The 27,070-nt window shown below is 49.2% G+C and overlaps 1 protein-coding gene across 1 annotated transcript in view; it reads right to left on the reverse strand.

Annotated features, from left to right (window-relative positions):
* Positions 1-4,004: 4,004 nt before the first annotated feature.
* CUNH16orf96 (chromosome unknown C16orf96 homolog) overlaps positions 4,005-27,070 on the reverse strand; it is a 28,671-nt gene continuing 5,605 nt past the window's right edge. The window contains exons 2-18 of the mRNA XM_035448083.1: positions 25,285-25,389; positions 22,699-22,779; positions 22,423-22,509; positions 22,173-22,353; positions 21,573-21,739; positions 19,257-20,160; positions 18,311-18,396; positions 17,892-18,002; positions 16,031-16,105; positions 14,644-14,808; positions 11,791-11,909; positions 11,441-11,503; positions 8,536-8,622; positions 7,445-7,616; positions 7,255-7,348; positions 5,044-5,124; positions 4,005-4,334 (exon numbers count right to left, since the gene is read on the reverse strand). Coding sequence (XP_035303974.1) covers positions 4,087-4,334; positions 5,044-5,124; positions 7,255-7,348; positions 7,445-7,616; positions 8,536-8,622; positions 11,441-11,503; positions 11,791-11,909; positions 14,644-14,808; positions 16,031-16,105; positions 17,892-18,002; positions 18,311-18,396; positions 19,257-20,160; positions 21,573-21,739; positions 22,173-22,353; positions 22,423-22,509; positions 22,699-22,779; positions 25,285-25,389 — 2,826 coding nt within the window. The 3' untranslated portion in view covers positions 4,005-4,086. The remainder of the gene's footprint in view (positions 4,335-5,043; positions 5,125-7,254; positions 7,349-7,444; positions 7,617-8,535; positions 8,623-11,440; positions 11,504-11,790; positions 11,910-14,643; positions 14,809-16,030; positions 16,106-17,891; positions 18,003-18,310; positions 18,397-19,256; positions 20,161-21,572; positions 21,740-22,172; positions 22,354-22,422; positions 22,510-22,698; positions 22,780-25,284; positions 25,390-27,070) is intronic.

Raw genomic sequence — 27,070 nt, forward strand, 5'->3', positions numbered from 1 at the left:
TGTGACCTGGGAGAGTCTCTGTGGAGACCTGGCAGCACGGTGTGCTAGGAACAGGGTCAGAAAGGCTCTTCCATCCAGTGTGGAGCTTTTGCTTAGCCTTACGCACTGGCTCCTCCCAGGACATACATTGTCAGTAGTTTACACCTTAGGTTAATGAGTTAAAGTATTTATGACCATCACTCACAGCAGTGTGGAGCTGGTCTCCTGGTGCAGGGTGGTCACTGAGCAACATCTGCCCTGCTTCAACAGCACATCCAGGTGGACCCTATTCTGTACAAAAGACACCTCCCTTTCTGTGCTGTCTGGCCCTCTGTAGCTTCACACCCTCTCCCCCACCATGCCAGTCATTAGCCTTCCAGCCTTTGCTTAAAAAAAAAAAAAATGTGGGGGGTGGGGGGGTGTTCATGACAAGGTTTCTCTGTATTGCTTTGGAAGTTGTCCTGGAACTTGTTCTATAGACCAGGCTGGCCTCAAATTCACAGAGATCCACCTGCCTCTGCCTCCCGAGTGCTGGGATTAAAGGTGTACGGCACCAATGCCCAGCTAAAAAAGCTTTTAATATGGTTGCATGTTTTGCCTGCTTATATATATGTGCACCGCATGTAAGCCTAGAGGCCAGAAGTGGGCTTCAGATCCCCGGAACTGGAGTTTCAGAGGGTTGTGAGTCACCATGTGGGTGCTGGGAAGTGGGTGCCCAAATCGTCTGAGACAGCCAGTGCTCCTAACCACTGAGCCATTTCTCTAGTCCCTTTGTTTTTTTTGTTTTTGTTTTTGTTTTTTTGGTCTTTCGATACAGCGTTTCCCTGTGGCTTTGGAGCCTATCCTGGAACTAGCTCTTGTAGACCAGGCTGGTCTCGAACTCACAGAGATCCACCTGCCTCTGCCTCCCGAGTGCTGGGATTAAAGGCGTAAGCCACCAACGCCTGGCTTGTTTTTGTTTTTTTGTTTTTTTGTTTTGAGACAGGGCCTTATGTAGCCCAGGCTGGCCTTGAACTCTTTGTAGCTGAGGATGGCCTCTACCTTCTGAATGCTAGTATTGCAGGTGTATGTATAGCCATCCCTGGTTTTTACCTTAATCTCAAAACTCAAAGGCTGACATCCTGAGATGCCCTAGTCAATTGAACAAACCAAGACAGTTGGTCACCCCACCCCACTGTGCATCCAGTCTGGTCTTGCAGCTATTCTCAGTCCAGGTTTTATTAGCCCCATGTTGAAGAAAAGACTGAGACAGGCCTGAGATGGGGTTCTACTGCTCCAAATGCCTTCCCCTGTTGTGATGGGGTCAACCAAATTCCTGGCAACTACCTATTCCAGCCTCCAACCTGCAGGTCCTCCACTCTAGGGCCAAATCTGTCTTTGAAGTTGAGTTCTCAGTAACACGTTCCAAAGTAAAAGGATGGACACTGACCTGCAGGACTGAGGACTTGTCCTCACTCTGGGGGACCAGGGCAAGTCCCTGGATGTCCATAAGCCAGGGACACATGCCTAGACACATCCCAGACCCCACTTCCCCAGAAACAACCTCCTGCTATGGGGAAGGGGACAGTACCCAATGGGTCAGCCTCCTGAATGAGTCAGAGAGCTGTGTAACCCTGAACCTGTGGAGCAGCGTGATCTGTCTGCTACACAGTTGAAGCAGCTCAGGATATGCTGCTGTGGTGGTGAACAGCTAGTGATCGCTGCAGATCTCTGGTGTTCTGGATGGGGGCACTGGGAGCTAAAACCTCAGTCAGTGGCCAGGGGAAGGACCAGCAAGGCCCACCCATGTGGAAATTGAACAAGGCCACTGGCTACAGAGGGCTCTAAGCCAAGCTCCTCATCTAAGATCCAAAAGGATTAAGTCTGTCTTTCTCTTCACCCACCCCCATCCCCTAATAACTCTGGCTGTCCCCTGGAACTGGCTCTGTAGACCAGGCTGGCTCAAACTCTGAGATCTTCCTTCCTCTGCCTTCCAAGTGCTGGAATTAAAGGCCACCACCACTGCCTGATAGAGAAAGATTTTATTCTGGTCAGAAAATGGCCAAAATACCTATCTGTGGTTTGTCTCCAGGTAGGAGTAGATAAGTGAGTTGCCTAGGTTAGGACTGCCCCAGCCTCATTTGAACACTTTTGGAAAAAAAAAGAAGAGTGAGTTGACTGGGGATGGCCTCAGGCCAAAAGCTGAATTGATCAGAGGCCTTAGGGGGCATGAGGAAAAGGCCCACACACCAATGGCGGAAAAAACCAAGTGTTTCTTCCTGTAGCAGCCCTAGGCAGAATTTGGAGCTCTCCTTTCAAGAGCCCCTCCCTGAGCTTTCCTAGAAAGTTATCCCCTCTCCCCAACTTGTCCCAGCTCCCCACTCAGCCCAGAGATTGAGTGACCTCTGAGGTGGGGCAGAAGCCATGCCCCCAACTTATGCTCAGGAAAGTTGTCTGTATCTGTGAAGTGGAATGGAACTCTCAGCAGTAGAGAAAGAGAGAAAGGGGTGACAGGAAGACTGTGAGGGAGTGAGACTTAGAAGAGAGAAAAAGATGGATAGAAGGAATGAGCCAGCTTGAGAGTCCAGTCCACTTTATGCCCCAAGACTAGTCACTAATTGCCACAGGGAAATGGAACCTCAGGGTATGTTGTTCCACCAAGCACATGGGCTGTGAACCTGCTAGACTCATTCTTGGAGGGTACCCAACAGTCCTAGACTACTGCAATGGTGCCATACCGGTCTCCTTGTGGATTAGTTGAGACATAAAAATAAGTAAATGAGGGGCTGGAGAGATGGCTCAGAGGTTAAGAGCACTGGCTGCTCTTCCAGAGGTCCTGAGTTCAATTCCCAGCAACCACATGGTGGCTCACAACCATCTGTTATGAGATCTGGTGCCCTCTTCTGGTGTGCAGATACACATGGAAGCAAAATGTTGTATACATAATAAATAAAATCTTAAAAAAAAATAAGTAAATGAGCTGGACGTGTTGGTGCACGCCTTTGATCCCAGAATTTGGGAGTCAGATATCAGGCAGATCTCTGTGAGTTCAAGGCCACCCTGGTCTACAAAGAGTACCAGGACAGCTGGGGCTGTTACACAGAGAAAACCTGTCTTGGAAAAAAAAAAGGAAATGGTTAATTAATTCAAGGGCTGGAGATGTAGTTCAGTTGCTAGAGTGTATGCCAAACATTCCAAAGTCCTTGATTTGATTTCCAGTACTGCAGTAACTGGGTACAGCAGAATAGGCCTGTAATCCCAACATTCGGTAGACACTGAATTATCAAAAGGTCAAAGTCATCCTCAGCTACAGAGTGAATTCAAAGCCAACCTAGGATACATGAGACCCTATTTCAAAAGTAAATAGAGCCAAAGAGATAGCTCAACAAGTAATTGTGCTTGCTGCATGAGCATGAGGACCTGTCTCAACTTATTAAGGTGGATCGTGATAGAGCAGGACAGTCAGCATCTTCTACTGGCTTCTGCACACGCACTCACAGGAGCTTACACCACAGTACACCCTCTCAGACACAAATAGAAACAATTCAACTCATAATAATGGTCACTGGTAGAAATGATCACAGGAAATAAAAATAGTGCATGGTGAAATTTGCTTCCCCTGGGGAACTGTTGGCCTCAATGGAAAATTCAAGGAGGCAGAAGCCAATCATGATGACACTTAGCAAAATGCCAAGCAGAGGGATTTTTGTTTTTGTTGTTTGACACAGAGTCTCATGAATCCCAGGCTGGCTATGAACTCACTGTGTAGCTGAAGGTGACCTTGGCCAAGTCCTCTTGTCATTTCAACCTAAGTGCTGGTGTTGTCAGTGTATGCCACCATACCAGCTTCTCTGGTGCCAGGGGGTCAAACTCAGGGTTGTGCATGCTAGGCAAGCCCTCTTGACAACCCAGAAGGGTTGTTTTAAAACCACTTAGTGCTGTTGGGGAAAAAAAGTCACTTGAAAGCAGTGTTATTCTTGAAAATATTGGCCAAGGATTGTGTGGTTTATATTTTAGATACATAATCATTGAGTCAACATGGGCCCCAAATGCAGATCCTTCCCCCTATATCCAGGGTCCCTGCGCCATTTTCTGGGTCTGATCCAGGGCCCCAGGTCTTTCTTAGAGTTAAGGGGACCTCATGGTAGTTGGGTCACGGACTTGTGTCTCATGGGTGGGTTGTTCATCCATAGTGTGTGTGCTGGTTAGGGACTCCAGCCGCAGAGATTTCAAGTGCCTGGTGGATGCAGGGGCCTCCTGCGGATCCCTTGAGTGTGGCATCAGTGGTGGTAGCTGCTGCACTGGTGACAGGGATGGCGGCTGACCCGATGGTGAGTGTAGATAGGTGGTGGCAGAGCTGGTGCGGGTGCCCAGGGCTGGAGATGAAGCAGGAGAAACTCATGCTGTGTTCAACATTTCTGGAAGCTGCTGACCTGATGCCCCCACCAGCACCCTACCCGCATCCCCCCAGGAGGAACAGAAGCCGGAGACTGGAGGTACACTGTAAGCCATGGCAGGGCTGGCCACTGCACCTCCTCTGGTCCTGGTCCTCAGCACTTCCTCAAGGGTGACTAAGTCTAGCACTCCAAAATGGGTGCTAGAATAGAATGGTGTACCTGGAGGCAAGGGCTTAGAGTCGGGGCTCAGGTGTCTGGACTGAGCCTCAGCTACCTTGCCTTTGGAAAGGACAAGCAGCAGCGCTGTGCTGAACAGGAAGAAGCAGACAGAAGGAAGTGCGCTCTGACTGTTAAGGGCCTCTAGAGGTCCAGAGATAGGAACCAGGGACAGTCAAGGATCCAGTCCTCTCAGACAAGGGCTCAGGACTGTAAATGGCCTCCTTTGTCCCTCCTCTGCAACCAGGGGACCTCTGGGAACAGGTACTGGCCAAGAAATCCCCCTTTGGGGGAAATGCAGAAGCCCAGAATGGCTAGAGGCCCCAAGGCCTTTTTTCCTGGCCAGAGAGCAAATGTGGACAGAGCAGACAAGAATGGGAGAGATGGGTGGAATGAAGCCCAGGCTAAAGGTGAGGGGAAGGACCAGTAGAAGTTAGAGATCTGCTAAAACCCAGGTGGGTTAGGTACTTACGAGGGTAGCTCGAAGTAAGGATGGATCCAGAGCGCACACGATCATTCATGTTTTGAACTGAGGGACTTGAAACCTTCATAGCTGAGGAGAAAAGATCTGAATAGGTGGGGCCCATCCAGAGTTCTGGCTCCTCCATCAGGCCAGACTTTCCACTCTGGTGAGATCCAAACAAGGCAAAGCTGTTGAGCTTGTTACCACTCAAGCACTGATCTATTATGTGGTTCTTAGGAATATACTACCCACTGAGAGAAAAAGCCCTCCCTCAGCCACTGTAGAAGTCTACAGTGATGGTGTTGGGATGAAAGGTCTCCCAACTGGCTCAGTCTCCTCTCCTGAGACTGCTTCCTACTAAAAGGCCCTCCCTTGTGCATTTGTGAAATGCCTCACCTGCTTGCCATGGGCCTAGCACAGGAAGGGCTCATTAAACATTAGCCCCAGCTGAGTCCCCTCCCGTCAGATCTGCATTGGAGTTGTTGAACAATGCTGAACATTGGAGTTGCTGAGCAAATTGGAGTTTGCTGCCTGGGCAAAGGGCATGGGAGATGCCATTCTGTCCCCTTGGAGAAAGGGTGGGGCCTGTGAGTGAGTTGCATGGTGGCCTCCTAAAAGTTATATTCCGTGGAACTTACAGATGTGACCTTGTTAGAACAAAAGATCTGTGTGATTTCAAGCTTTGAAATGGATGGTCCTAGAATACACCTAAGCCTAAATAAAGTCCAGTGATAAGTGTCTCATGAGAACCAGAAGAAAAGGAGCTGGAAAAGGAGGCAGTGGCTTCAACCGTGGCAGCTGAAGTGATGTGGCCCCTGCCAACAAGCTCCAGCTGCCACTCCACGCAGCTCTGAGGAAATTACTGCTCTGCCTGTACTGTGTGACTTAGGACTTCATTCAGATCTGGGAAAACTGTCCTGTGGCTCTGGGTTGTGGTGGTGAACTCTGGCAGCTCCTGTGGGTGTGTCCCCTGTCTGAGGCACCTTTTCTTTGCATGTCAGGCTCAGTGCTTTGGTCCATGGGCAGCCCATGAAATTCCTAGGGGTTAGATGCCCTGAGATCCGGTATCACTCCTGAGGCAAGTGCGTCATTTCCTAGATGGGGACAAGCTTCAGACACAACCTTCCCAGAGGAAAAGATCCCAATGGTGCACAGAGAAGCTCCATGTCTGTGTTTTATTATACACCCAGTGATGAAATCAAGAATCTTGGGTATACCAGATTATCAGAATAACCATAGCAACCAATTCAAAATGCAAAAGGTTGGGGTCTCTCACTGCTCTGAACCTTGGCCTCCTGGGTCTGGCTCTGTTCAAGGTTCTTAACCCTTACCCTAGCTTCTGTGCTCCAGGTAGACTCATCCTCCCCAAGTTCTGCCCAACCTACCACAGAGCCTTTGAACCTGCCCTTCCTCCACACAGACCACACGTCTCCCTCTCTACCCTTCACCAGCTAACCCCTGTTCCTTCTTCAAAGGTGTTCAAGGAGCTGTCTAATCACTCCCGCAATGGACCAGCTTTGCCTGGCACAACACTCAACCCTAGCCGAGCATCCCTCCCCAGGCCAGCCTTTGCTAGTATCCAGCTGCCTATGGCTGGGGCCTTGCTTCAGCTCAGCTATTCATTTGCTTCCCAGTACAGGAAAAGAATCCCAGGGCCTCGCATTTATGAACTGTCACTAAGATGTACCTTTAGTCCCTTAGGTCAGTTGGACTTTTTGTTTGTTGCATTTTGTGTGTATTTCCCAGGCTGTCTTGAAAACTGATCTGTAGACCAGGATGGCCTTGAACTCAAAGACCCACCTGTGAGGCCAGCCTGGCCTACAGAGTGAGTTCCAGGACAGCCAGGGATACACAAAGGAAACCCTGTCTCCAAAAGCCAAAACAAAATAAGCAACAAAAGGCATCATGCCTCCATGGCTGACTGGTTCAGTTGTTTATCTCGGTCACCATGGATTGGTACCATCTCTTATATTCTTACAGGCCACACCCTCCCACCCAGCAGCCCACAGGGGCCATTCATCACTTTTGCTTCTCACTATTTCCTGTGCCTGATAAGATACCAGGCACACAATGGGGACCCTGCTCATGGAAGTGACTGTGAGGGCTCCTCAGCCATGGGCAGCACCAGCCCTGAGTCGCCTGAATTCCCGTCTTGGCCAGCAGAACCAGACCTCAGGGCAGGAACCCCAGGAAATGAAACACCGATGCGATGCTCCTCACCTGCCAGGTCCTTCTCCCCAGTCCGAGTCCCAAACTGGCTGTTCATTCGGCCTTTGTACAGGACTCCATCCACTCCCAGGATGTCCACCTCAGCCTGTGGGGTGACCCAGGTCCCCAGTCAGGGTCTTCATCACTACCCCTTTCTCTCCATGCACACAGATGCCCAGAGCCAGGGCACAGCCAGACTCACAGTATCATAGTCCATTAGCTCAGGATCCCCATAAGGGTAGATTGTTGACAGGTCATGTGACTTGTGCTTGAAGGTGGTGTCATTTCGGGGTCCATCACCCCAGTCCTTCTGGGAGCCTAGACCCTCCTCATGGACTCCAAAGTTCTGGTAATGCAATTGCTGCTGTTGTTCCCTGGGCAGGGCAAAAGGTCACAGCCATATGGAGAACCATCACAGAGGAGCTGGCATAGGCCCCAAGGCCCTGGACAGTATCAAAGAAGGTGGGTGGTACAGCTCATTCATCCTTTCCCTGGAGGTGATTAATGCTCAGCTGTTCATTCCCCCATCCCTGTCCCATTGCTGGGCAGAAGCTCACATAGGTTGGGCTCTGGAAGGACCCCTGGAACCCAAGAATGAGGGAAATGGAGCTGAGGTCTAGGTAGCCAGCTAGGTTGAGGGACAAAAGGTAAGGCTCCACAGCCACTCACTAGCCATGATCTTGGACAGGTCACATAGTCTGAGCCTCAGTCTCTTCAACTGTCAAGTGGAATGGTAATGGAATACACTTCCAAAGGAAGCTGTATGACCGAGCAAGGCCTCAGGAAGGGCCCCAGAGGATCCTCAATTACTCACCCACCAGGAAACAAGCATATAATACTAGATTCCAGAGACTGTAAGACTTAACAAGAAGCCCTCCCATTTCCAACCTCCCCCCATTCATTTAGCAGTGCTGGAAATTGAACCCAGGGCCTTGTGCATGCTAGACAAACGCTCTTGTCTCTGAGCTATATCCCTGGCCCCTTCATTCTGTTTGTTTTGAGGCAAGGTTTCACTCTGTAGCCTACGAAGACCTTAAGATCCTTTTGCCTCAGTTTCCTGAGTAGCTAGCATAATATGCCTCTGCTACAAGACCCCCCTAAGTTCCAGCCCACAATAGATACTAATACAGATGTTGGTTCCTATCCTCCATTGTCTGCTGTGTACTTAACAGCCCAAACCACAACCTCCCAGATGGGCACCCCAGGCCCTGTCCAGCTCTTGCATTGAAGGAATGTCTCTGCTGGCAGGGGTCTTGGGCCTCCCCGAGGATAATGGGTGGACATGGCCCTCACCTCATTAGTTGCCGCTGCAGATACTCGTAGCTGTTGGCACTGGCTGGCCGTACTTTCCAATGGGTATTGTGGATGGTGATCAGGTGTCTGTGGAGGCAGAGGGGACCAGGACTGTGGGAGGTGCACATGGCCAGCATAGGGCTCCAGGCTCCCCTGCCTGGAGAAAGGAAGCATAGGACTTTCTACCCTTGAAACTGTCTGTAGCTTACAGCCTGAAGCCCATGTACAAAGCTTGCAGCTGACAGTTGGGGGAAGATACAAACACTGTTCAGGATATAAAGTGAAAACCAAGCCAGGGGTGGTGGTACACTCCCACTGTAATCCCAACACTTGGGACTCTGAGGCAGAAGGATAGCAAGTGCAAAGTCAGCCTGTACTATTAGTACATACTTCATTCAAGTCTAAGGGCTACCTTGGACTGTGTGTGTGTGTGTGTTTGCCTTTCTCCGGTAATAAGTAAAAAAATAAAAAATAAAAAAAAATAGTAGTCAAAAACCAAAGGAGGGAAATCCCAGAGATTTGTTGCAGATGGGTGTTTGCCAGGAGCTATGGGCACAAGAAGGGGTCACGATGCTCAGAAGGGGCATGGCAAAGGACTCAGGTGCACATGGAGGCGGTACATTATGGACACAGCAACTGTGGGAGCTCACTTCAGATGGCTAAGGTTATGCCCTGTGTATTTTGCCTCCATAAGGAAATGAAAAATCCAGAGCAGCCTTCCAGGGAGCTGGGCCCACTCCACCTCTCCATCTGTGTGATGGTCACACACATGCAGAAGCGGTTTGTTTTTTTGTTTTGTTTTGTTTTGTTTTTACTGTGTAGATAGTAAGCTGCAATGAAGCCTGTTCAGTGAAACATACTTGTTTCCTGTTTCCATTTTATAAAGTACAGGAAGGCACAAAGAAACAAGCAACATGGCAGGAACAGACTTTGACATTCTTATCCTTCCAATATTTTGTCCATGTTTATACAATTTCTTTAAAGAAAACTGGAAAGTCATGTTGGGCGTTGCTGGCGCACGCCATTAATCCCAGCACTTGGGAGGCAGAGGCAAGTGGATCTCTGTGAGATGAGACCAGGCTGGTCTACAAGAGCTACTTCCAGGACAGCCTCCAAAACCACAGAGAAACCCTGTCTCGAAAAACCAAAAAAGAAAACTGGAAAGTCACATACATATGGTTTGATTTCATTATCATTTTTCTTTTTCCCCCATGGTTACCAGATCTGATAACATTTTTCAAGTCATTAATATTCTCCCACAGCTATGCTATCCAGTGTAGTAGCTGGCAGCTACAAGTGACTAACAAAATTCAGATAAAATTTAACACCCAGGGGGCTGGAGAGATGATGGCTCAGTGGTTAAGAGCACTGACTGCTCTTTCAGAGGACCTGGGTTCCATTCCTAGCACCCATATGGCAGCTCACAACTGTCTGTAATTCCAGGTCCAGGGGACCTGACACCCATGGCAAAGCACCAATGCATATAAGATAAAAATGAAATAAATAAAAAAAAATTTAATACCCAGGCTCTTGGTCACATTAATCCTTAGCACATTTCATGGTGTTTTCCACCCAGGACTGTGTGGTTTGAGCAGTTACTGGTTCCTTACCAAGAATGTTCTGTTGGACCAGCATTCTACAATCCAGTCTACACTCTGCTGTGATCATGCCTCGGCTCACCCCACCCCCCAGCTGTTTCCAGTCTTCTTACTACTGTCAATCAAACTACAGTGCCATCCTGTGGTTTGAAAGGAAAATCCTGGTGGAAGCCCCGAAGCCACCTGCTGGTTTGGGGCCGTAGCAGCTTTGTGGGTCTCAGGACTGGCCTAGCTCAGCAGAGATCAGCAGTCCAGCACAGATTACTGTGGGGGCAACTTTCAGAGTCACCATATGGCCCAGCATTTTCATTCCTAGGTTTGTTCCCCAAAGATGGAAAACTGGTACTCAAATATACCCCCATGTTGCCAGCAGCACGAGTAACAACAGCTGAAAGAAACATCCCAAATACACATCAGCTAATGAATGGATGGATACACAAAAGGTTTTCCGTCCATGCAACAGAATATTATTCCGCCTTAACAAAGGAGGGAAGCCTTGGTTTCTACAATGTGGAGGAATCTCACTGAGCTCGGTAAAGAAGCCAGACACCAGTCCCACTTACAGGAAACATCTGGAAAAGACAAACCAAATGGCTTCCTGGGCTACAGGAAGGTGGCAATGAGAAGTGACTACTAATGGAATTGGGGATGCCTTTGGGGGGCAAGCAGTGTGCAGGAATTGACTAGAGGCAACAATTACAGTGTTAGAGGCCACTGAACCATGCCCTTTACAATGGTATCAAAGTAAGGACAAGGAGTTGGGACTAAAGATGTGCACCTGAAATCCCATCATTGAGGACTGTGACACAGGAGGATTTCAAGTTCTGAGACCAGCCTTGACTACATAGCAAGACTGTCTCCAAAAAGATCAATGAAGCCCGGCGTTGGTGGCACATGCCTTTAATCCCAGCACTCGGGAGGCAGAGGCAGGCAGATCTCTGTGAGTTCAAGACCAGCCTGGTCTACAAGAGCTAGTTCCAGGACAGCCTCCAAGCCACAGAGAAACACTGTCTCGAAAAACAAAACAAAACAAAACAAAAGATCATGAACTCAGAAATAACAAGTTCTTGCTTTCCCTCAGTGATCCCTCTATCCTTTCTCTGGAACAAAGCACTGACTAGGAGTGTGATATAAGTGAGAGAGAACTCCCCTATATAGGGAACCACTGAGTAGGGACAGGAGATGGTGGCTGTAGAATGGTGTGGAAGGATGAGTATGTAGGTAGGTGTGTGCTTTTGCTTATGTGCTTGAGGTCTGTAGAGCAGACCCGGCAAACGCGGAGAGCGCCCTCTGGCGGCGGTACTCACGGGCCAGTCATCATCTCTATTTTCCGGTCACAGGAGATGCATTTCACCCGCTCGAACAGTTTCCTGGAGGACAAGGAGGAGGGTAGTCAGGGGTTAGCTTGTCCCGGACTGGGGGTGGAGTGAACTTAATGTCCTGCAAACGCCTTTGTCAGTGCCTGAGGCCCCGGGACAAAGGGCTGAGGTTTCCCACCCCATGCAGGCCCAGTATTGGCCCATCACATCAGTTCCTCCACTAGTGAAGCCATCCTTAGAGGAGGGAGATATATGGAACCTGTCCCTGTCAGCATGGCCAAGGTCTAGAATTCTAGGCATCTCTCTGTTGGCAAGAGTATCAGTGTCAACACCCTCACTTTTTAAAGCCTGCAGCGCTGTCAGGGTCGAATCGCAGGCCTTCTATCAGAAGCTTTCGAAGTGTTTTCCAAACTTCTTCTATGTCCTTCTTCAGGCTATTCAGATCACTGTGAACTATCTGCCAATCACAAGGAAGAAAGAAGTCCTGTCAGTTAGCTAACCCCAACAACCAGTAGAGTCACACAATGAATAAGATAGCTACGCTGTGGTGGTGCACACTTTTGATCCCAGCACTCAGGAGGGAGGTAGAGGCAGAGGGATCTAGAGGAGACCCGGGAAAGGGAAAACCATTTAGTTCATGCCTCTATGAATGCTATTGGCATAGGGAATTTGCAAAGTGAGATTCCCAGTAGCCATTGCAAGAAATGCCACCAGCTCCTGCCTCCAAACTTATTGCTCAACTGCATGGCTAGAGGCTAGAAAAATATTTCTCCAGTGAACCCTATACCCTGACGTATGTTTCATAATCTGACAACTATTTATGGAGTGTTTGCATATAAAGTGGACAATTGCTTTAGTATACTCACAAAGTTGTGTAACCATCGCAATCACATTTTTTTTTTTTTTGAGACAGGGTTTCTTTTTTTTTTTTTTTTGAAAATTTATTTATTTATTAATATACAGTCTTTTGCCTGCATGCCAGCAGAGGGCACCAGATCTCATTCAAGGTGGTTGTGAGCCATCATGTGGTTGCTAGGAATTGAACTCAGGACCTCTGGAAGAACAGTCAGTGCTCTTAACCGCTGAGCCATCTCTCCAGCCCAAGACAGGGTTTCTCTGTGTAGCTTTGGAGCCTATCCTGACAGTCGCTCTGGAGACCAGGTTGGCCTTGAACTCACAGAGATACGCCTGCCTCTGCCTCCCGATTGCTGGGATTAAAGGTGTGCGCCACCAACGCCCAGTGCAATCAAATTACATTTTAAAAAACATTTTTTGGGGGCAGGGTCTCTACAGAGCCCTGGCTGTCCTGGAACTCAAACTCACAGATCCATCTGCCTCTGTCTCCTAAATTCTTGGATTAAAGGCATGCACCACTATGCCTGGCAAATTTATTATTAATATTAATATTATTGTTATTGCTATTATTATTTTGGTTTTTCAAGTCAGGGTTTCTCTGTGTAGCCCTGGCTATCCTGAAACTCACTCTGTAGACCAGGCTGGCCTCAAACTCTGAGATCTGCCTGCCTCTGCATCCTGAGGGCTGGGATTAAACACATGTGCCACCACCATCTGGCAATTTGTTATTTCTTTTTGAGCCAGTACCTCACTATGTAGCTGAGTGTGGGCTGGGCTTCCTGCCTCGGTATTGGAAGGGCTTTATAATCTATTTTAGAACATCTACATCACTCTCCAAAGAAACCTCATTTCCAGTTACCCCCATTTCCTCCTGAATCCCCAGCCCCTGGCAAGAAATAGCTTAGTCTGTGCTTAGGATTTGTATATTCTGGACTCTTTTCCTTCTCCCTGCAAGGTCTTACTGTATCACCTCAGATGACCTCCAGACTCACTGTAGCCCAAGCTGGACTTGAACTTGGGACCCTCTGGGATTACAGCTGTGCAGCACACCACCCTCATCCCTGGGTACAGTGAGTTATGTGTTAATTCCTGCTCGGGTCATAGTGTCAGTCCAACTTTAGATCAGCTCCACTGAAGCAAAAGAAACACCAGTCAGCTGTTCTGGGGAATGCTATGGGGTTGTGGCTTTGCACAGATTTGTGACCGTTCTTTGAGGAACCTGTCTCTCCACAAAGACAGTGCCCCCATCGCCTTGGTTCACTGCTTACCCAGCAAGGACCATAAATAGTGAATGAATAAATCTCTAGCTTACAGATGGGAAAGCTGAAGCCATGTTTAAGACTCAAACCAAGAGTACCCGATTCTAAACTTGCCACCACAGTTAAAAGAGTCATGTAGCAGTGCCGGGCGATAGTGGCGCACGCTTTTAATCCCAGCACTCAGGAGACAGAGGCAGGCGGATCTCTGTGAGTTCGAGGCCAGCCTGGTCTCCAGAGTGAGTGCCAGGATAGGCTCCAAAGCTACAAAGAAACCCTGTGTTTCTTGGGAAAAAAAAAAGAGCCATGTAGCACCAGGGGTTGGTGGCACACGCCTTTAATCCCAGCACTTGGTAGGCAGAGGCAGGTGGGTCTCTGTAAGTTTAAGGGCAGCCTGGTTTACAGATCATGTTCCAGGACAGGCTCCAAAACAATACAAAGAGACATGTAGCACACTGTGCAAGAGAAGGCAGGGCTGGGGCTCCCGGTCTACACTCCTCAGGTGTAGCACACTGAGGTAGTCACTGAGTGACAAATGATCAAATGACAGGCATGGTCTTTTCTGCAGAAAGCCTTCACCACCCCAAGCGTTCTGGAGGTTAGCCTAAAATCATGGCTCCAGATGGGACTGGTACTCTTTCCACTGGAGTCTTTCCCTCCTACACAGAATAGGGCCAACTTGTATAACCAACAGGATGATGTGGAAATGATGGGAGTAGCTTCTATAGCTGAGAAGCAAAAGACATTGCACATTCTTCTTGTTGTCTTGGGTCACTTGGTGTGTGTGTGTGTGTGTGTGTGTGTATGAGGCCCCTTAAGTGGCCCTAAGGAGGAGTCAGTATATGAAATACTGAAGCATTTTGCCAATAGTTGCATTCGGGTACACTGTTTGAAGTGGCTTCACATGGTTCTTTCAGATGGTACAGTGGGAATGACACATTCACTCTGACTTGGGAGTCAAGTTCCTGAACCACCTGCTTCTAAGTTCTTGCTCTTCAAAACCATCAGCATTTGCTCTTTGAGACTGCTAAGCTCTGGGGCAGTTTGTTAGGTAGCAATCGCTACCAACTACAGGCTCACCTTAGTGTTCAGGTCCTTCCTGAGTTGCTTCAGCGACTTCTTCCAGTCATCCTCCTGGGTTGTGATCTTCAAGAGCATGCTCTGAACTATCTCATTCAGCTCCGTCGCCACCACCTCCAGGTCCGTCCGGCTTGCCTTGCTTGCCAAGGCGTCCCTGTTAGCTTTCTAGGCAGAGGGGGTTCAGGGTAGCAAGACTACTGGGGTGGAGGAACCCCTGATCCGTGAGGTCAGTTTTTCTAATTGAAAGCTATGAATGTATAGCCTTGGCTTAAGTTCAGTGGTGGTGTCTACACTGGCTCAAACACAGCTGTGGGATCTGAGCCAAACAGAAAAGTTGACGTGTGATTTTTTTTTTATTTTTATTTTTTTAAGACTTTTTATTTATTATGTATACAGTGTTCTGTCTGCAGGCCAGTAGAGGGCACCAGATCTCATTATAGGTGGTTGGGAGCCACCATATGGTGCTGGGAATTGAACTCAGGACCTCTTGAAGAGCAGCCAGTGCTCTTAACCTCTGAGCCATCTCTCCAGCCCTGACTTGTGATTTTTATTTTGGTTTTTTTGTTGTTGTTTTGTTTTGTTTTTTAAAGACAGAGTCTCATGTATATCATGGTATACAGGCTGGCCTTGTATCCCCATAGTCAAGGATGAACTTGAACTTGAATTTCTGATTCTTCTGCTTCCAGTGGAGCAATTATGGCTTTATGACACTTCATGCAGTGCTGGGGATTAAACCCAGGGCTTTATGCATACTAGGAAGGCACTTAGCCAACTGATGCCTGATGCCTGATTTTTTTTTTTTTTTTTTTTTTTTTGTCTTATTTTGTTTTTTGAGACAGGATCTCACTAGGTAGCCCTGGCTGTCCTGGAACTTACTCGCTCTGTAGACCAGACTGGCCTCGAACTCACAGAGATCCACCTGCTTCTGCCTCCCTAGTGCTGGCATTAAAGGCATTCGCCACCACTGCCTGGCTCTGTTTTTTTGTTTGTTTTGTTTTGTTTTAAGATTTTTTTATTTATCATGTATACAGTGTTCTGCCTACATGTATGACTGCAGGCCAGAAGAGGGCACCAAATCTCATTATAGATGGCTGTGAGCCACATGTGGTTTCTGGGAACTGAACTCAGGACCTCTGAAAGAGCAGCCTCTTAACCTCTGAGCCATCTCTCCAGCGGCTCTGATTTTTAAAATACTAAACATCAACACTAATTTCCAGAAAGAGAAGTGGGTGGGGAACCTTTGAGACCTCTTGGATTTACTGAATGAATAGGGGCACAGGGAATGCTAGCTGCTGCCTTTGCCTGGGTGATTCTGATCCCCTGATTGGGCAAATCAGAGGCACAGGATTAAGAGGGGTGGGAGGCAGGGTCCCTTGTGCTTACTCACTTCTCTCAGCTCCTGCTCCATCATGGTTTTATCAGCTTTAATCAGATCCAGCCTTTGGATTTCAGCCTTGAGGGTCTAAGAAGGAACAGAGCACAGGCTTTGTTATGTCCTTGAGGGTAACATCTGCTTTGTGCCTCCAGCTTTGCCTTGTGCTAGGAAGGGGACTGGGGCCAGCTGGGGAAGAAGCAGGTGGCCAGGAAACTGGGACAGAAGAGAAGCCACATGAGACGAGGGACAAACTAACCCTTGGAGATGATGTCACCAGAGGCCAACCCAAGGAAGCACAAACAAGCGCTGGTCATTTAGTTCCCTAGATGTTTAAGGCCAGTCCACCTCATCTAATCTACAGTGGGATTCCAGTGTACTCTGATATCAGCAGACCATACATGAGCACAAGAATTAGAGGGAAACCCTTAGTTCCCATTACATAATTCCGTGAAATCCCCTATTAGTGCTGGCTTGTCTCCTCTTAATAAATACCCCCAGGCCAGGTGGTAGTGGAACACATCTTTAATCCCAGCATTGGTGAGGCAGAGGCAGGAAGATCTCTGTGAGTTCAAGGTCAGCCTGGTCTACAGAAAGTTCCAGGACAGCCAGGGCTGTTACACAGAGAAACCCTGTCTCAGAAAAAATAAAGCAACAACAAACAAACAATAAAAAATTAAATGATAGGAGCAGCAGCTTGTCTGCTTGAGCAGAGCCACTTGTCCCCAGAAGCTAGAGTCACTTTTCCTCTCAAGCCAAACTCTGGCTACCCAGATGAGAACTGCACTCTATAGCCTGCCTTGTATTGTTATCTACTGAAATGTAAATGGAGACCAGTGGGTATGTTTTAACCTTCTTCTACTTCTGTCCTTGTGTCCAAGCAGTACTGAAGGTGGAACTCAGGGCTCTGTGGATGCTAGGCAAGCACTTGCCACCCCACATACCCAGCTCCATCCTTAACCCTGCAGGAGGAAGAACTGGTTCAGGGGAAATGTTAGGAACACATAGCTAGCTACTGGTACAAGAAATCCAGTTATTCATACACTGATTTCTTTGGCAAATGTTACTAAGCCTTAAATCTGTCCTTCTACCTTCAGGTTGATGACACAAAGGCCTGCAAGGATTGACACTGTCCAGGTCCTTTATGTGAAGGGGATTTTTCTAAAAAGAAAAAAAAGATTTATATATATGAATGTTTTACTTGCATGTTTGTATGGGCATCACATACATGCCTGATGCTCAAGGAATCCAGAAGAGGGCATTGAATGCCCTGAAACTGGAGTTACAGATAATTTTAAGCTGTTGTGTGGGCACTGGCAATGAAGCTCGGGTCCTCTGTAAAGGCAGCCAGTACTCTCTTTTTTTAAAAAAAATATTTTTTAAACATTTATTTATTTATTTTTTAATGTATACAGTGTTCCACTTGCATGTATGCCTGCAAGCCAGAAGAGGGCACCAGATCTTGACGGATGGTTGTGAGACATTATGTGGTTGCTGGGAATTGAACTCAGGACCTCTGGAAGAGCAGACAGTGCTCTTAACCTTTGAGCCATCTCTCCAGCCCCTGGGATTTATTTTTTTAATTTTCTTTCTGTCTTTCTTTCTCCTTTCTTTCTTTGGCTTTTTTTGAGATGGTTTCTCTGTGTAGCCCTGGCTGTTTTGGAACTCACTTTGTAGACCAGGCTGGCCTCAAACTCACAGAAATCCATCTGTCTCTACCTCCAAGTGCTGGGATTAAAGGCATGTGCCACCACTGCCTGGCTAATTGAAGTGTAATTTATGCAGAGTAAAATGTCCTGTTTCCCCTTCATTTAGAGGATCTCATGGTCCCAGGGAGGAATCCAGTGCCTCCCTCTTGGTCCTCAGACCTCCGAACCTTGAAGTCATCCATGCGAATCTGGAGCTTTTCCACTGTCCTGTCTAGCACTATGTAGTGACTCTTCATTGTCTCTATCTGGTGGCCCCAAATTCTCTCAAGTTCTTCTTCCTAAATGGGAGAGACAATGACATCCAAGGCCTCTGCTTCTGATGTTGCCAAAATGGAAGCGTCCTGAGATCAAGAAGAGATACCAGGCCCATGCACACCAGGCTGGCCTCTGCCAGCACATGAAATACTTATTGACAGGGACAAGAGAGCCACCCACCCATGGACTCTGCATAGATGCAACTCATGTGCCACCCCACTCACTTCCGAAGGTCCCTTTCCAGCAATAAACAGCTTGATTGGGAGGGTGACAGTCAAGCAGGTGGCCCCTAGCTCAAGCCAAGCCACTGACTTCTGACCATGACACTAACCTCCAGCCTGGCTTTCTGGAGGTTACAAATCTTTTCCTCCAGCACATTCACTGCATTACCAAGCTTTCCAGAACTTCCCATTTTAGCTGAAAGTGAAGAGAGGGAGCGACTGTTCAAAGGGAAGAGGGAGGAGATAACAGGAGAACTCACACACTTACACGGTGTCCCAAAGAAATACAGTGAGCTTGGGGTGGGGGACTTTGTGATAACTGTTTCTCAAAAAACTCACAAAGGGGGCTGGAGAGATAGCTCAGAGGTTAAGAGCACTGGCTGCTCTTCCAGAGGTCCCGAGTTAATTCCCAGCAACCACATGTGGCTCACAGCCATCTGTTACGAGATCTAGTGCCCTCTTCTGGTGTGCAGATATACATGAAAGCAGAATGTTGTATACATAATAAATAAATAAAACCTTTAAAAAAAAAACTCACAAAGAACATATGAACCAAATATGGTGGTACACGCCTTCAGTTACCAGCACTTAGGAAACAGAGGCAGGTAGATCTCTGAAAGTTCAAAGCTACCTTGGTCTACATAGTGAGTTCCAGGACAGCCAGGGCTATGTCTAAAAAAAACTAAGTGTGGTGCTGTATACTTATAATCGCATCAGCAAATGAACACCAGGAGGAACAAAAATTCAAGATAAAAAGAATAGATTATTAGCCGGGCGTTGGTGGCGCACTCCTTTAATCCCAGCACTCAGGAGGCAGAGGCAGATGGATCCTTGTGAGTTCGAGACCAGCCTGGTCTACAAAAGCTAGTTCCAGGACAGCCTCCAAAGCCACAGGGAAACCCTGTCTCAAAAAACAAACAAACAAAGAAAGAATAGATTATTAAGAGGTTAGTGCTTAAGTAAAAGGAACAGAATGAAGATCTTGTTGAGGAAGCCTACGGTGCCAGACTACATACAGGGAGGACCTGAGCCTCTTCCAGGGTTAGCCAGGACTACCTAGGTAATCTAAGCGCTGGTTCAGTTTGGTTGAGAGATGAACAAGCTCCTCTTTGAGGGAGTCATGCCTGACAGGCATCTGGGCTAGGTGGCTCATAGAGTACTGGACAGCCGCCTTCTTCTCTTCAGGACTCACAGCCTGGCTGGCAGTCACCATGGCCTGGGACAGAGCTGATCTGGGTGTGGTGGGGCGAGTGGCTGGTGTCAGCGTTTCAACTAACTCTTGCAGCTCATCATCACTGTAGGGTATGATGTCGGTGGCCCCAGGGCTAGTTCCTGAACCCAGGAAATCTGCAAAGGCCTCCAAAGGCCCACCCGCCGCCATGGTTGAGGCTGAAGAAGCCAATTTGCTTTCAGGATCTTTGATCGCCTTGAGAGCAGCTGTGGCTCTCTGGGCGGCTGTGTTTGCTGCAGCTGCGTAAGCCGCAGCAGTTGCTGCAGCTGCTGAAGCAACAGACTTCAGCTTCTTTAGGGCCGACAGAGAGTGCTTTGATTGTGCTTCTGGGGTCTTGTCCTTCTGTTCCTTATCTTTGTGGACCGTGTCCTTGGAAGCGCTGTCTTGGGGGGCACCATCTTTGGGGACTCTGCGCCTGTGGGCTCTATGGTGGTGCACCCTATCCTTGGGAGCCCTATCCTGGGGAGCCCCTTCCTTGGGGACTCCATCCTGGGGAGCCCTTTCCTTGGGGACCCCAACCTGGGGAGCCTCTTCCTTGGTGACCCCATCCTGGGGAGCCTCTTCCTTGGGAACCCCATCCTGGGGCGCCCCATCCCTAGGGATCTGTTCCATATACCCATATTCATATTCATCTCTTTCTTCAAGATCTGAGAGCGGCGTTCCTGTTTTAGGAACCTGGTGTTGTGGTCCAGCTTCCATGGCTGGGAAAGGAGCCCTGTACATCTGGCCCTGAGGACCAAATGGACGTAGGCCAGGCTGGACAGTACCCATATCTGACATAGGCCAAGCCCCAGGCCAACCCCAGGCCAAGCCCCAGGCCAAGCCCCAGGCCAAGCCCCAGGAGCCCCAGGCCAAGCCCCAGGCCAAGCCCCAGGAGCTCCAGGCCAAGCCCCAGGAGCTCCAGGCCAAGCCCCAGGAGCTCCAGGCAAAGCCCCAGGAGCTCCAGGCAAAGCCCCAGGCAAAGCCCCAGGCAAAGCCCCAGGAAAAGCCCCAGGCAAAGCCCCAGGAGCTCCAGGCAAAGCCCCAGGCAGAGCCCCAGGCAGAGCCCCAGGAGCCCCAGGCCGAGCCCCAGGAGCCCCAGGCAAAGCCCCAGGCAAAGCCCCAGGCAAAGCCCCAGGGGCAAAGCCCCAGGCAAAGCCCCAGGAACTCCAGGCAAAGCCCCAGGCAGAGCCCCAGGCAGAGCACCAGGCAGAGCACCAGGCAGAGCCCCAGGTGCCCCAGGCAAAGCCCCCAGGCAAAGCCCCAGGCAAAGCCCCAGGCAAAGCCCCAGGAACTCCAGGCAAAGCCCCAGGCAGAGCCCCAGGCAGAGCCCCAGGCAGAGCACCAGGCAGAGCACCAGGCAGAGCACCAGGCAAAGCCCCAGGCAAAGCCCCAGGCAAAGCCCCAGGAACTCCAGGCAAAGCCCCAGGCAGAGCCCCAGGCAAAGCCCCAGGCAAAGCCCCAGGCAAAGCCCCAGGCAAAGCCCCAGGAACTCCAGGCAAAGCCCCAGGCAAAGCCCCAGGAACTCCAGGCAAAGCCCCAGGCAGAGCCCCAGGCAGAGCACCAGGCAGAGCACCAGGCAGAGCCCCAGGTGCCCCAGGCAAAGCCCCAGGCAAAGCCCCAGGCAAAGCCCCAGGAACTCCAGGCAAAGCCCCAGGCAGAGCACCAGGCAGAGCACCAGGCAGAGCACCAGGCAGAGCACCAGGAACTCCAGGCAAAGCCCCAGGCAGAGCCCCAGGCAGAGCCCCAGGAGCCCCAGGCCGAGCCCCAGGAGCCCCAGGCAAAGCCCCAGGCAAAGCCCCAGGCAAAGCCCCAGGCAAAGCCCCAGGAGCTCCAGGCAAAGCCCCAGGCAAAGCCCCAGGAACTCCAGGCAAAGCCCCAGGCAGAGCCCCAGGCAGAGCACCAGGCAGAGCCCCAGGCAGAGCCCCAGGCAGAGCCCCAGGTGCCCCAGGCAAAGCCCCAGGCAAAGCCCCAGGCAAAGCCCCAGGAACTCCAGGCAAAGCCCCAGGCAAAGCCCCAGGAACTCCAGGCAAAGCCCCAGGCAAGCCCCAGGCAAGCCCGGCCAAGCCCCGGGCCAAGCCCCAGGAGCCCCAGGCAAAGCCCCAGTCAAAGCCCCAGGAGCCCCAGGCAAAGCCCCAGGAGCCTCAGGCAAAGCCCCAGGCCGAACACCAGGCAAAGCCCCGGGCAAAGCCCCGGGCAAAGCCCCGGGCAAAGCCCCAGGAGCCCCAGGCAGAGCCCCGGGCAGAGCCCCGGGCAAAGCCCCGGGCAAAGCCCCGGGCAAAGCCCCGGGCAAAGCCCCGGGCAAAGCCCCAGGAGCCCCAGGCAGAGCCTCAGGCAGAGCACCAGGCAAAGCACCAGGCAAAGCCCCAGGCAAAGCCCCAGGAGCCCCAGGCAAAGCCCCAGGAGCCCCAGGCAAAGCCCCAGGCAAAGCCCCAGGCAAAGCCCCAGGCAAAGCCCCAGGCAAAGCCCCAGGAGCTCCAGGCAAAGCCCCAGGCAAAGCCCCAGGCAAAGCCCCAGGCAAAGCCCCAGGCAAGCCCCAGGCCAGGCAGCCCCAGGCCAAGCCCCAGGCCAAGCCCCAGGCCAAGCCCCAGGAGCCCCAGGCCAAGCCCCAGGAGCCCCAGGCCAAGCCCCAGGCAAAGCTCCAGGCAAAGCCCCAGGCAAGCCTCTTGGTGGTAAGGGCCATGCGCCTGGGACAGCCAGTTCAGGTCTAGGCCAAGAGGATGGAATGAAACCAGGCCTCCCTCTAGGCCCAAATGAAGGGCCAGGGACAGTCTCAGTCATGGAGACCCGAGTCTGCTGTAGCCCCAGGGGGCCACGAAACTCATCGGCCTGAGCGAATTCCTGTCTCTCAAGGGGTCCTGTGGTTCCAACAGGCATGAAGGTCTTCGTGGGGTGTGCGATATGGTCTTCATCCTCAAACTGCCCCAGTTCCTCCTTAGATCTCTGCAGGGAAGAGGACCAATTGACTGTCTGGTCTCATGACCCCCTTCTCCCATTCCTCCTCCTACTCACCGGACTGAACATGGCCTCATGGAGGCCACTCCAGAGCACCATGTCTTTGGGTTCGGGGATAGCATCAACCTTGTCCTGGAGGGTAACCTGTGTAGTAGGATTGAGAATGAGTGTGAACTAGGGTAGGGCTTGCGGCGGGGGGGGGGGGGGGTTGTTGATAGCATGGGGATGGCGACCTATTATTGCTCACTGAAGCCCTTTCCAGACTACACTGTTCTCCATACCCATTCCAGCCCCCAGGGCCCCGGGCAAGAGACCAGAATCCCAGGAGCTCACCACTTCCCGCTGCAGGGCACCCAACTTCCGGTTCTGTACTTTCAAGTCTTCACAAATAAGCTCCATTTTTTCTGGGTTTACCTATCCAGGAAGCTTAATCTGAGGTGGGGGTACAGGTTCTGCTCCCAGCCTGGCTGCTTCTTATCATATTAGAGTTTAGAAGAATGGACAAATAGAATTTCCCAGGAAAGAAAAAAGGTTCCATAGATAAAAAAAAAAAAAAAAAAAAAAAAAAAAAGCTTGGGAAGTGCTGGGCCAAAAAACATATAACAATCTCTGAGCTTTTCAGAACATTGAATAGATAGAACATTAAGAATATTATCTGGGGGCTGGAGAGATGGCTCAGCGGTTAAGAGCACTGACTGCTCTTCCAGAGGTCCTGAGTTCAAGTCCCAGCAACCACATGGTGGCTCACAACCATCTATAATGAGATATGGTGCCCTCTGTTGGCAGTCAGGCAAAAGACTGTATACATAATAAGTAAATAAAACCTTTAAAAAAAAAAAAAGAATATTAGCTTGGGTGGGGCCTGGAGAGATGGCTCAGCAGTTAAGAGCACTGACTGCTCTTCCAGAGGACTGGGGTTCAATTCCCAGCAACCACATGGTGGCTCACAACCATCTGTAATGAGATCAGACTCCTCCTGGTGTGTGTGAAGACAAAGCATTCATACATAAAATACATGGATAAAGAAATAAAAGAATTTTAGCTCCCACTCCCCTCAAGCCTCCTATTTGGTGTGCTCATCAACCTTTGTCCAACAGGCCCTGCTCACTTGGCTTAAAGTTAGCAGAAGCCCAGATGGGGACATGGCAGAGAACCATCTGGTCTTCTCCCAAGACCCTCAGCCCTCCACCACTCCCAAAGCCTTATCCTGATGACCCCCCTTCCCCACTTTAATCCAGCACTTGGGAGACAGAGGCAGGTGAATCTATGATTCAAGGCGAACCTGGGCTACAGAATGAGTTCCCAGGGCAGCCAGTACTACATAGAGAAACCCTGTTTCAAAAAACAAACAAAGAATCTTCAAGAGGTGAGTTGGCAATGTAGCTCTGTTGGTAAAAAAAAGTACTTGTCAAGCATATATGAGACCCAAGGTTTATCCCCAATGTTGCATAAAACTAGGAGTGATTATGCATGCTTGTGATCCTAGCACTGTGCTGTGAAGCAGGCAGATCAGAAGACCTAAGTCATCTCTACCACCTATGGGTCTGGAGGCCAAGCTGGGCTACTAGAGACCTGTACAGAGCAGACAAAAATGGAACAGAACAACGAATCTGTAAGAGATGGGCCTAGAAGGAATTGTTTCTCAGATAGACTTGCCCCCAAGGTGTCATTTCTTGTTGTACTGGCAGGTTTTGTGTGCCAACTTGACTCAAGCTGGAGTCATCAGAGGAAGGAGCCTCAGCTAAGGAAATGCCTCCTTGAAATCCAGCTGTAAGACATTTTCTCAATTAGTGATTGATGGGGAGGGCCCAGCCCATGGTGTGTGGTGGTTGTTAGTCCTGTGTTCTATAAGAAGGTGGGTTAAGCAAGCCATGGGAAGCAAGCCAATAAGCAGCGTCCCTCCATGGCCTCTGCGTCAACTCCTGCCTCCGGGATCCTGCCCATTTTGAGTTCCTGTCTGCAATGTGGAAGTGTAAGCCTTATAAACTCTTTCCTCCCTAATTTGCTTTTCGGTCATGGTGTTTTATCACCCAAACTAAGATAATAGTGTTTCATGGTCCTGCTTCCTGACCCATCCCCAGATCAGCCTGAGACTCAAATGTTACATTACCCCTTTGGGGTAAATGGCTCAATCTCAGCCACTTTACTGGTCTGGAGGTGAACACCTGGCTCCTGACTTCAGCTTGATTTTGTCAGCTGTGGTCCGGAGGCTGCTGCCTCTTACTCCAGAGATTCTATGCCATTCCATGATTGGTTAGACTGTGTTCAGACTGATGACATGAGTTACATGAGAGTTTGTGTGTCTGTGTTGGCTAGGCTGTGTTCAGGTTGATGACATGGAGTTATGTAATAGCTTGTGTGTCTGTTCTGGGTTTTTCCTGCCTTTAAGTGTGGATAGTAATTCCAATGAGAGGAAAGCTGGGGACACTGAGTTCTAGAGTTGCCAACTCTTGGACAACCCTAAACTTCCCAGCACTTACATAGTAGCTCACAAACATCTGTATCTCCAGTTCTAGGGGATCTGACACCTTCTTCTGGCCTCTGCAGGCATTAGACACACACATGGTACACCGACACGCAGGGAGACAAAACACCCATATGCATAAATTTCAAAAAACAAAACACGTGCTTTAAGCAATTGAGTAAGTAAGACAATAAATTCTATTATTTTTCCTAAGTCAAGATGAACTGGGTCTCTGTTACTGATAACTGATGCTTAAGGGAGCAGAGTGAGGAGTGTAGAGGGACTACAGAAAGTTCAAGGGACAGGACAAATGACTAGGGTGGGTTAAACCTTCTCTTCCCTTTATGGTCACACTCTCTGACTAAGGACAGGCCTTATAGAATTTTCCTTACTGCCCAAGTCCCTGGAGATCTAACCAGCTTGCCAAGTGGAGGATAAAGATAGCGGGATGGTACCTTTCCAAATATAAACTTCATCAGGTCCACATCCTTCTGGAGGGTTTCAACAGTGCGCTTGAGTATATAGAGGTCATTGAGCAAATCCTGCAGGGTCTTCATAAACTGAACAGGGAGAAAAGGGAGGAAACCCTGGAATCGGGTGTGACAGGAATAAATCATATCAGAAGCTCTTGGTGACAGTCATCTAAGGGATCCTCTTGGTTCTCCAAAGACTTAAGATATACCCACAGACCAGCAAAGGACACTAAGACAGCAACAGTGCTTCGAACTCCAGGTGGCCTGGGTAGGAGAGTTCTTCATCTTGGCGTGTGTGTGTGTATGTGTGTGTGTATGTGTGTGTGTGTGTATGTGTGTGTGTGTATGTGTGTGTGTGTGTATGTGTGTGTGTGTATGTGTATGTGTGTGTGTGTATGTGTGTGTGTGTGTATGTGTGTGTGTGTGTGTGTGTGTGTATGTGTGTGTGTGTGTATGTGTGTGTGTGTGTGTGTGTGTGTGTGTGTGTGTGTGTGTGTTGTATATTGGCCATGATGCCTCTTGAGAGAAACAGCACAAGCAGCCTCCATGTGGGAGCCCTTGGAGGATCAGAAGCAAGGGAGATGGGACTAGATTTGTATATTTATTTATTTTAATTTAAAATGGCCTATTGAGCCCGGCACACGCCTTTAATCCCAGCACTCAGGAGGCAGAGGCAGTCAGATTTCTGTGAGTTCAAGGCCAGCCTAGTCTACAGAGTGAGTGCCAGGACAGGCTGGAAAGCTACACAGAGAAACCCTGTCTCAAAAAAACAAAATAAATAAATAAATAAATAAATAAATAAATAAATAAATAAAATGGGCTATTGACTGAGTTTAATTCCCAGCACCCAAGCAACTCCTGTTGTGGAATATTATTTTAACTGGGCAAAAATGTGTTACATTTGTTTAATTATATAAAGATGTGTTGTTGCTTCACCTTGCCTCCCTAAGGCACCTGACTAATCTAATAAAAAGCTGAACAGCCAATAGCTGGCAGTAGAGGAATAGGTGGGGTTGGCGGGCAGAGTGAATAAGGAGGAGGAGGAATCTGGGTCGAGAGAGAAGAGAAGAGAACTAGGGAGAAAGAAAGGGAGACTCCTGGGACTGGAAAGAAAGAAAAGGTAAAAATCCCTGAGGCAAAAGCTAGACAAAGAGAGACAGATTAAGTAAAAAGAACTATCTAGAAATGAGCCTAAGCTAGGCTGAGCATTCATAACTAATAAAAAGTCTCTGTGTCATGATTTGGGAGCTGGTTGGTGGTAAAAAGAAAGCCTGCAACAAACTCCAGAGGTTCTAATGCCCTCTTCTAGACTCCAAAGGCAAATGCACTCACTTGCACATACTCCCACACAGACACAAAATGGCATACAACAAAAATAAAAATAAATTTGTTTTGGAGATAGTCTTTCTATATGGCCCTGGCTGTCCTGGAACTCAATATATAAACCAGTAAGGCCTCAAACTCATAGAGATCTGCTTGCCTCTGCCTGTGAGTATTGGGATTAGAGGTGTACACTACCACACCTGGCTAAAAAGAGCTCTTTCTAAAGAACCTACAGAAACTTGTGCGTCAGTGTTCATAACAGCACTAGCCATACGAGCCCAAAATGATAAGAACCCAAATGTCCATCAGCTGATAAATTAAATGTAGCCTATGAATAGAAACACAATATTACTTGGCCATAAAATAGCAAGGTACTGGTAAATGCACAGAGGTTAACCCACTGAACCTTATGATAAAATAAAATGCTGGGAGCTCAAGGGGCAGG

This window comes from Cricetulus griseus, chromosome 7, assembly GCF_003668045.3.
Source record: "Cricetulus griseus strain 17A/GY chromosome 7, alternate assembly CriGri-PICRH-1.0, whole genome shotgun sequence".
In the NCBI taxonomy this organism is placed as follows: Eukaryota; Metazoa; Chordata; class Mammalia; order Rodentia; family Cricetidae; genus Cricetulus; species Cricetulus griseus.